The 10,000-nt window shown below is 33.9% G+C and overlaps 4 protein-coding genes across 5 annotated transcripts in view; all 4 read left to right on the top strand.

Annotated features, from left to right (window-relative positions):
* LOC122267189 (uncharacterized) overlaps positions 1–456 on the top strand; it is a 970-nt gene extending 514 nt beyond the window's left edge. The window contains exon 4 of the mRNA XM_086532518.1: positions 1–456. This exon is cut by the window's left edge and continues 11 nt beyond it. Within this exon, the coding sequence (XP_086388644.1) occupies positions 1–343 (343 nt within the window). The 3' untranslated portion in view covers positions 344–456.
* A 2,191-nt stretch (positions 457–2,647) lies between these two features.
* Positions 2,648–3,678, top strand: LOC122267188 (uncharacterized). 2 transcript variants are annotated; one of them, XM_086532399.1, is made up of 4 exons: positions 2,648–2,697; positions 2,852–2,938; positions 3,070–3,129; positions 3,223–3,678. In XM_086532399.1, exons 1-4 carry the CDS (start codon positions 2,686–2,688, stop codon positions 3,574–3,576), a joined length of 513 nt encoding a protein of 170 aa, XP_086388525.1. In that variant the 5' UTR covers positions 2,648–2,685; the 3' UTR covers positions 3,577–3,678. The 2 variants fall into 2 exon arrangements, with proteins under 2 accessions (XP_086388525.1, XP_086388526.1); XM_086532400.1 differs by lacking the exon at positions 3,070–3,129.
* A 1,715-nt stretch (positions 3,679–5,393) lies between these two features.
* On the top strand, positions 5,394–6,311 carry LOC147467245 (uncharacterized). The gene is made up of 4 exons (XM_086532517.1): positions 5,394–5,405; positions 5,559–5,645; positions 5,752–5,811; positions 5,907–6,311. The coding sequence occupies exons 1-4, from the start codon at positions 5,394–5,396 to the stop codon at positions 6,258–6,260; spliced, it is 513 nt and encodes a 170-aa protein (XP_086388643.1). The 3' UTR covers positions 6,261–6,311.
* Positions 6,312–8,631: 2,320 nt separating this feature from the next.
* Positions 8,632–9,625, top strand: LOC122267194 (uncharacterized). The gene is made up of 4 exons (XM_086532516.1): positions 8,632–8,643; positions 8,798–8,884; positions 9,019–9,078; positions 9,174–9,625. The coding sequence occupies exons 1-4, from the start codon at positions 8,632–8,634 to the stop codon at positions 9,525–9,527; spliced, it is 513 nt and encodes a 170-aa protein (XP_086388642.1). The 3' UTR covers positions 9,528–9,625.
* The last annotated feature ends 375 nt before the right edge of the window (positions 9,626–10,000 follow it).

Below are 10,000 nucleotides of genomic sequence, written 5' to 3'. Positions count from 1 at the left end.
GGACTCTGCTGAATATGGACCTGCAAAGTACGACTTCGACTGGGCCGTGAAGCACGACTACTCCGGCAACCACTTCGGCCACCAGGAGTCCCGCGACGGCGACTACACTCAGGGCTCGTACTACGTCCAGCTTCCCGACAGTCGCCTGCAGACTGTCAAGTACTACGTGGACGGCGACTCCGGCTACGTGGCCGAGGTGGAGTACGAGGGCGAGGCTCAGTATCCCGAGTCGTCGGAGTATCGAGTGTCTAGAGGCCGATACTCAGCCCAAGACTCAGACGAGGAGGACTCGTCCGAATCACACGCTCGAGCTCCCTCAAGATTCTATGGCTCGCCCGTGTAAAGCTCTGAGGAAAATAACGGATCCTGTTTCGATGGTTACGATATGATATGGAAATAATATGAATATAATTTATTTGTATATTTAATAGTAGTAAAACAGTACGTGCATATTAACCAGGAATACTTATTCTATATAACCTACAATTATTGTATCACAGTCGGTGTAAATTGCACTCCAGTGCTTATTATTAGTCTGCAGTTGTTGTATTACAATATATCTTATCACTAAAGATATTTTGATAAGCTACAAGATATATAGTAAATATCATTGGAGATTTTTGTGAATAAATGAAAGTAATGCAATGATAAGTAAAAATAATGGTGAAATAATGGTGACAACAATGATAATGACAATAACAAGCATACCGAATCATAATATGATATTCATATATGATATATGATAGAATAATGAAGGTTAATGAACGAATGAATGTATAAGATATATAAATAACTGGATTAAATAATACACTGAAGTACATCACCGATGAATTGATAGTAAATTACGGAGGATACTACTGCTGAAAAGATAATAATGATGATGATAATAGTGTTAATGGTATCACTGAAGATGATAGTAATAGCAATAGTAATGATGATAACATGAACAACAGTATTAATGATAGAGTTGAAAAATTGCAAAACAATATGAATGATACTAATACTAAAAGTATTAGTGATAACAATATTGATGGCGATGATTATCATAAACAGATTTCTGTAGCTGCAGGTATAACAAGTAAAAAGGAAGACACATCTACTTCTAATACGTAAACCACAGTTAGGAAAACAAACGTGTATTGTGCGAATCCATCAGATATACTTTATATTAATGTGGAAAAAATAATTGTATATACTCCAAATAGTACCATGTGTTAAAAGGAGAATTATAATAATTTCCCTATAAAAAAAATATAATAATAAATAAAAATATATATATATCAAAATGCCTCCTCGTCGAAAACTGGATAAAATAATAAAAAAAAACGAATAGATCTATTCATCTGTTGATATACATTTTTGTATATGATATGATATATATATATATATGTATATGTATATGTATATGTATGTATATATATATATATATATATATATATATATATATATATATATATATATATATATATATATATATATATACGCACACACACACACACACACACACACATATATATATATATATATATATATATATATATATATATATATATATATATATATATATATATATATATATATATATATCTGTATATATATACATATATATATATATATACATATATATATATATATATATATATATATATATATATATGTATCTATATGTGTGTGTGTGGGTGTGTGTGGGTGTGTGTGTGTGTGTGTATACCTATGTGAATTTGTATGTACAACACACACATAGTATATAAACAATATAAGTACTTATTGATTCTGAATTTTCTCTTGTTAAAGTGCGTGTGTGTGTGTATTTGTGTGTGTGTGTGTGTGTGTGCGTGTATGTGTGTGTGCGTGTGTGTGTGGGTGCATATAAGATATGTGTGTGTGTGTATGTGTATGTGTAAGTGTATGTGCATGTGCATGTGTATGTCTCTGTGTATGTGTGTGTGTGAGTGTGTAAATGTAAGTAATAAAATAAATCTAAATGACGATTGGTATAAGTCGTTCTGACTTCCTTAGTAGTGGTAACTAACGACTTAGAGGAATGTTTACTTTTATAATGTAGGGGTGATTTCCCTCTCTCTCAAGTTTAAACAATCATCATATCTGTATGGCTCTGTTATTTTGCTTCATTAAGCATTATTTCTGAGCAAATATGCTTGAAGGAAACTATCTAGATTTTTCGTTTTCTTTTCAGAGAATCGTCTTTTTCTTTTTGCCATGCACGGGATCGACGAAAAATATTGGTTCATTATTTGGAATATAATAAGGATGATCACTGACCACTTACAAATGGTTCATAGTATATAAAACTATTCGTTCTTTATATTTTGGACCCAACGGAGGGACACAAACACATCCTGTATACACTAAAATATCTTTTTCAATAACTGTCATGTTATGAAATAGTATTTCGCTAAAGACTTATTCAACACAATTTAATGGATCGTTATCCAATTTCTATAATTTTACAAACTCTGTTTATGAGGAAAAAAGTAATATGATATAGAATGTGAACTAGATTGGCATCGTTGTGTGAATTCCAATGTGTCACAGGATTCAGTCAAGGGCATTGCAAAATCAAAAGAAAAACAGGCCATCGCCTCGTGTCACCTTCCCCTCGACCGTATAAATCTGGCGCGTCTGAGGCCAATTGGTCAGTGTTTCAACCTCTACGGTCGCAACATGAACGCTCAGGTGAGCTGCTTCGGTTTGGCATTAACTCTTTTCATATATTTAACTAAATTACCATATATGATTTAAGAATCAACTGCTTTCAAATAAATATTATGTCACTGTTGTCTCTGAAGAACTCAAAGGCAAAAGTTCTCACGTATTCTTGTATCTTTAGCTCCTCCTCCTGCTGGCTCTCGCCGCTGTTGCTGCGTCAGATTCCCAACCTTCGTCCTTCTACGGAGTCCCTCGAGTTAGAGCTCAAGTAAGATATCAAGTCTCATTTATATGTGCAATCTCTTGGGAATCCTTTTTAAATACTGCGATAAGGGGGGAGGGAGGGATGTGCAGCAGGGGTAATGTCTTAAAAACAATAATATGGTGTTTTTCTTTCAGGAATCAGATGAATCTCCCGAAAAATCATCAGAGAGTCGATACATCTATCGTAATAACGATGTAAGTGTATCAGTGTTATTGGCATCAATGGAACAATATTGAAAGTTGCAATGAAATATATCATAATCTGATACATTCGATTTGGATTTCCAGAGATCTGATGAGGACTCTGCTGAATATGGACCTGCAAAGTACGACTTCGACTGGGCCGTGAAGCACGACTACTCCGGCAACCACTTCGGCCACCAGGAGTCCCGCGACGGCGACTACACTCAGGGCTCGTACTACGTCCAGCTTCCCGACAGTCGCCTGCAGACTGTCAAGTACTACGTGGACGGCGACTCCGGCTACGTGGCTGAGGTGGAGTACGAGGGCGAGGCTCAGTATCCCGAGTCGTCGGAGTATCGAGTGTCTAGAGGCCGATACTCAGCCCAAGACTCAGACGAGGAGGACTCGTCCGAATCACACGTTCGAGCTCCCTCAAGATTCTATGGCTCACCTGTGTAAAGATATGAGGGAAAATATCTCGCTCTGATGACCGCGATTTTAGATAATATGAATGTAACTTATTTATATATTTAATAGTAATAAAATAGCACATGCAAGTTAGCCTGGAATACTTATTATTTGCAATCTTGTGGTATCTTCCATGGATGTATCATATGCAACATATATAATCTACGTTATAACTGAGATGATGCACATAAATACATCACTGATGAATTGATAATAAAATACGAAGGCTGCTCCTGCTGATAGTGACAATAATGCTAATGACAATAGTGTTAATGGTAACAGTGAAGATAGCAGTGATAGCAATTGTAATGATAAAAAAGACAACAGTAATAATAATGATAATGTTAACAGTGATGACAATACCGGTAAGCATAATAATAATCATAATGATAGTAGTAATAATATTTCAAGTTAATAAAAAGGGCAATACCAATAATGATGATGATGATGATGATGATAATAATAATGGTAGTAGTAATACTTAAGATTCTAATGAAAGCAAAGATAATGATATGAGACTGAGTACTATTACTAATAGTATAACAATTCTAGGTAAAAAGAAAAGTATTTATTCATTTCGAACACATAAACCAATGATATGAAAACAAATGCGCTATCCAAAAATCGTGTGGTTTCATTAAATATATCTTGTGTTATTGTGGAAAACATCGAGGTAAGAGAACCGTTGTCATTTGTAAGTAATACACATTTCCACGTTTTTCATGTGTTGAAAAGAAAATTATAACCCTTACCCTATGATATGTTACAAATAATACTACCTCGTCGAGTACTGGAACATCAAAGCAAATGCATTGTTTATCTTGTCATTTTCTTTATATGTGTTTGTGTGTGTGTGTGTGTGTGTGTGTGTGTGTGTGTATAAATATACATATATACAAATATGTGTGTGTATGTATATATATATATATATATATATATATATATATATATATATATATATATATATATATATATATATACATATATATATATATATATATATATACGTTTATATATATATATATATATATATATATATATATATATATATATATACGTATATATATATATATATATATATATATATATATATATATATATATATATATATACATGTTTATTACGGTCGACAAACGTAACAATAAGAAATATGAATATACATGCAAACATGAAGTAAAGAAATATCAAAATTAATGGTAATTGTTAAAAAGCGTTAATACTGATTTTGATCTTGCTTGGCAGTGGTAACTAACGCCTGAGAGAAATATTTCAAGTCTTAACTATCATCATATCCGTATATTATTATCATTTTAATGAACAAAATGATTATTTCTGGGCAAATCTCCTCAGAGAAAATTGTCTAGATTTTTTTTCCTAAAATCGTATTTTTCTTGTGCCACGTAGGCGACCGACGAAAAATATTGGACCAGTATATCGACAACTGCAAGAAAGATCTCTAACCATGTGCAAATGGATCAAAGTGAATAAATCTGTTTGTTCTTAACCAAACAGAAAGACGCAGAGACATCCTATACACATCAAAATATTTAAATTGATAATTGGTTATCTTCTCGAAGAGTTAAGTAATAGAATATATTTTCGCTAAAGATTTATTCGACAAAGTCTAATCGTTCGTTATCCAATATTTCTGAATTTCACAAACTTCAATGTACCACAAAATTCAGTCAAATACCTTGCAAAATCAAAAGAAAAACAGGCCATCGCCTCGTGACACCTTCCCCTCGACCGTATAAATCTGGCGCGTCTGAGGCGAGTATCGTCAGTGTTTCTGCTCCTCTGATCGCAACATGAACGCACAGGTGAGCTGCTTTGGTTTGCACTAATTGCTTCCATATACTGAATTACCTTCTTGATGTTCAATTTAAGATTAATTCTTTGCAAAGGGATATCATGTTATTCTGATCTTAGTAGACCTTAAGGGCAACAGCTCTCATGCACCTTTTTTTCTTTAGGTTCTCCTCCTGGTGGCTCTCGCCGCCGTCGTTGCGTCTGATTCTCAACCTTCGTCCGCCTACGGAGTCCCTCGAGTTAGATCTCAAGTAAAATATCAATTCTCTGCCTTTTTATGTGCTATTGACTGATGCTCATTTTTAAATATACGGGGGCAGTATCATAAACGTAATAATATTGTAATTCATTTTTCAGGAATCAGATGATTCTTCCGAAGAATCATCAGAGAGGCGATACATTTATCGTAATGACGATGTAAGTTTAGGTGTGTTATTAGTATCAATGGAACATCATTCAATTTTCCAAACAAATATATCATAATCTAATCCATTTAATTTGGATATTCACAGAGATCTGATGAAGACTCTGCTGAATATGGACCTGCAAAGTACGACTTCGACTGGGCCGTGAAGCACGACTACTCCGGCAACCACTTCGGCCACCAGGAGTCCCGCGACGGCGACTACACTCAGGGATCCTACTACGTCCAGCTTCCTGACAGTCGCCTGCAGACTGTCAAGTACTACGTGGACGGCGACTCCGGATACGTGGCCGAGGTGGAGTACGAGGGCGAGGCTCAGTATCCCGAGTCGTCGGAGTATCGAGTGTCTAGAGGCCGATACTCAGCCCAAGACTCAGACGAGGAGGACTCGTCCGAATCACACGTTCGAGCTCCCTCAAGATTCTATGGCTCACCTTTGTAAAGCTATAAGGAAATGACGATGGCCACGAATTGATGATATGAATATAACTTATTTGTATATTATAATGATAGTAAAATAGTACATGCATATTAATCTGGAATACTTATTCTTTACAACCTTGTTGTTACCTTCCATGAATTTATCATATGCAACATACATAATCTCATTAGTTGCAAGTGCGTTACCTATTTTACACGAAAATAATCTAAATCAATTACATTAATCTATAACAGCTTATCTAAGCCTGAATTGCTATATTGTATTCAATGTAATTTCCACCTCATCTCTTCTGTAGTTGCTAAATTGCAAAATATCTTATCATAAAAAGGTGTTATGATAACCTACACGACATATTATGTATATCATTGGTAAATTTAACGAAATTATTAGATAGATGTATGAGAGTCGTGCATTGACAAATGATGATAATGATGAATTAGTGGTGAAAGTAAGGCTTAATAATAATGATAATAATCATTATAATGGAAAAAATAAGTTGATAATAATAGTAATAAGAATGATACTAATAAAACTTTACTAATAAATGAACAGATGACATCCACGACTAACTTGCTGAGATGATACGCAGAAAGTATATAGATGAATCAAAAGTAAAATACGGAGGCTACTACTGCTGATAGTGATGATAATAAGAGTGTTGATGGTAATAGTAAAGATAATAATGATAGTGATACTAATTGTAAAAATAAAAACAACAGCAATAATATGGATACTAATAATAATTATGATAATATTGGTAATAGCAATGATAATTATAATGAGAATCTTGGTAATAGATGATAACAACAATGGTACCTAGAGTAATATTAAGGCTTTTAAAGGTAACATTGATGATGGCGAAGATGATTTGAAACTGTGTTCTATTAAAACAATTATAAGTAAAAAGGAAGCCACTTACTTATTTCTAACACAAAAATCCAAAATTATGCAATTCCATCAAATACAAGATATTGTGGAAAAGATCAGGATACGAGAACCAGCAGTTACTTCTGGGGTGTATACAATTCCATGATTTTCATGTATAACAAATAACAAATGACATCAGAATACTCCCTCATCGAGTCCTGGAACTTGAGCAATAACAAAGCAATTGCATTGATCACCTCGTTATTTTATCTTGACTGGGAAGAAACAAATCTATCTCTCTCTCTCTATATATATATATATATTAGTGTGTGTGTGTGTATGTATATGTATATATATATATATATATATATATATATATATATATATATATATATATATATATACATATGTATATGTGTTTATATATATATATATATATATATATATATATATATATATATATATATATATATATATATATATATATATGTGTTTATATATATATATATATATATATATATATATATATATATATGTGTGTGTAAAAACATACACACACACACACACACACACACACACACACACATATATATATATATATATATATATATATATATATATATATATATATATATATGTGTGTGTGTGTGTGTGTGTGTGTGTGTGTGTGTGTGTGTGTGTGTGTGTGTGTGTATGTATATATACATATATATACATATATATATGTATATGTATATGTGTGTGTGTGTGTGTGTTTGTGTGTGTGTGTGTGCGTATGTGTGTGTTTGTATACTGATCTTCCTTAACATTGGTAACTAACGCCTCAGAGAAATCTTTAGTTTTATAATGTAGTAGTGAAACCTCTTTCAAGATTAAACTCTCATCATACCCATACGTCGCTGTTATTTTTGTATGCAAAAGAAAGAAAGAAAGAAAAAAAAAGAAAAAAAAAGAGAGAGAGAAAAAAATATATATATATATGTATATATATATATATATATATATATATATATATGTATATATATATATATATATATATATATATATATATATTTCTACAAGATCGACGAAAGCTATCGGGTCCGCTTTCGAAACACAAAGATCTCCAACCACATCCAACTGGTTCAAATAAATATGGCTGTTCGTGCTCTAGCAACCAAACTGAAGGACACCGAGACATGTCTATAGAAAATACAAAAGATATCTAATTCCTTATCTTTATTTTGATGAAAAGTTATGTTATAAATAACGTGTCGCTCAAGAATTATGTAACATTTTTTTTTGAATTATACAAAATCGGCTGGTGAGAGGAAACAAGGAAAGTAATATAATATAATACGTGACCTAAAAGCGTATTTCAATGTGTCACAGGATTCAGTCAAACACGTTGCAACATGAGAATAAAAACAGGCATTCGCCTAGTGGTGGCACCTTCCCTTCGACCGTATAAAACTAGCGTGATTGAGGCGAATTGGGTCAGTGTTTCTACCTCTTTGGTCGCAACATGACCGCTCAGGTGAGTTGCTTCGGTTTGGCAACAACTCCTTTCGTACATTTAACTAAAATACTATAAATGAATTAAGGACTAACTCATTTCAAAGGAATATGAAGTCACTGTTATCTTAGTTGACATCAAAGGCAAAAGTTCTCATGCATCCTGGTCTCTTTAGGTCCTCCTCCTGCTGGTTCTCGCCGCCGTCGTTGCGTCGGATTCCCAACCTTCGTCCTTCTACGGAGTCCCTCACGTTAGATCTCAAGTAAATTATGAACTTTCTATCTTTTTAAGTACAATCCAGCAAATGTCAATTTTAAATACTGCGATAAGGGGAATAGAACTACAGACACAATTTCTTGAAATTAAATTGTGTTTTTCTTTCTTTCTTTCTTTCAGGAATCAGATGATTCTTCCGAAAAATCATCAGAGAGTCGATACATTTATCGTAATAACGATGTAAGTGTATCAGTGTTATTGGTATCAATGAAATAATATTGAAACTTGCAAAAAAATGTACTATAATCTAATTCATTTAATTTGGATATTCACAGAGATCTGATGAAGACTCTGCTGAATATGGACCTGCAAAGTACGACTTCGACTGGGCCGTGAAGCACGACTACTCTGGCAACCACTTCGGCCACCAGGAGTCCCGCGACGGCGACTACACTCAGGGCTCGTACTACGTCCAGCTTCCAGACAGTCGCCTGCAGACTGTCAAGTACTACGTGGACGGCGACTCCGGCTACGTGGCCGAGGTGGAGTACGAGGGCGAGGCTCAGTATCCCGAGTCGTCGGAGTATCGAGTGTCTAGAGGCCGATACTCAACCCAAGACTCAGACGAGGAGGACTCGTCCGAATCACACGTTCGAGCTCCCTCAAGATTCTATGGCTCACCCGTGTAAAGATATGACAGCGATGACGGATCCCACCTCGTTGACTGCGATATGATACTGAGATAATTTGAATGTAACTTATTTGTATATTTAATCGTAGTAAAGTGATACAAGCATATTCAATTGGAGACTTTTTTTTCAAAATCACTCTGCGGCTTGTTCCATGTTACAAGCCTGACCATTAATACCACCCCTCATTGGTATTGTTATTCAAATATGTGTCAAAGTGCGAGTTATCTCATCGTCACGGCTGCTGACATGACTAGAAGACATATATATCATTAGGGATATTAAAAAGTAAGAAGCTGAATTATTAAATTTATTAAATGAATAAGTGACATAAGTAACATTAGTAATAAAGTAAGAGAAAAAGGCTATTGCTTCGTTATCATTTATAAAGATGGTGATAACGATAATAGTGAAAGAAATGGTAAGTATACCAATGATGATCATAATGAAAATATTAATTATAGTAATAATGA

This window comes from Penaeus japonicus, unplaced genomic scaffold (genome assembly GCF_977035675.1).
Source record: "Penaeus japonicus unplaced genomic scaffold, GWHDUDI00000001_assembly GWHDUDI00000037, whole genome shotgun sequence".
In the NCBI taxonomy this organism is placed as follows: Eukaryota; Metazoa; Arthropoda; class Malacostraca; order Decapoda; family Penaeidae; genus Penaeus; species Penaeus japonicus.
This window is presented reverse-complemented; position numbering and strand designations above follow the sequence as displayed.

Coding starts and splice junctions, on each gene's coding strand:
- LOC122267188 (XM_086532399.1), top strand. Junction 2,939..3,069: donor TCCCTCGAGTTAGAGCTCAA/GTAAGATATCAA, acceptor TTTTTCTTTCAG/GAATCAGATGAATCTCCCGA. Junction 3,130..3,222: donor ACATCTATCGTAATAACGAT/GTAAGTGTATCA, acceptor TTGGATTTCCAG/AGATCTGATGAGGACTCTGC.
- LOC147467245 (XM_086532517.1), top strand. Junction 5,646..5,751: donor TCCCTCGAGTTAGATCTCAA/GTAAAATATCAA, acceptor TTCATTTTTCAG/GAATCAGATGATTCTTCCGA. Junction 5,812..5,906: donor ACATTTATCGTAATGACGAT/GTAAGTTTAGGT, acceptor GGATATTCACAG/AGATCTGATGAAGACTCTGC.
- LOC122267194 (XM_086532516.1), top strand. Junction 8,885..9,018: donor TCCCTCACGTTAGATCTCAA/GTAAATTATGAA, acceptor TCTTTCTTTCAG/GAATCAGATGATTCTTCCGA. Junction 9,079..9,173: donor ACATTTATCGTAATAACGAT/GTAAGTGTATCA, acceptor GGATATTCACAG/AGATCTGATGAAGACTCTGC.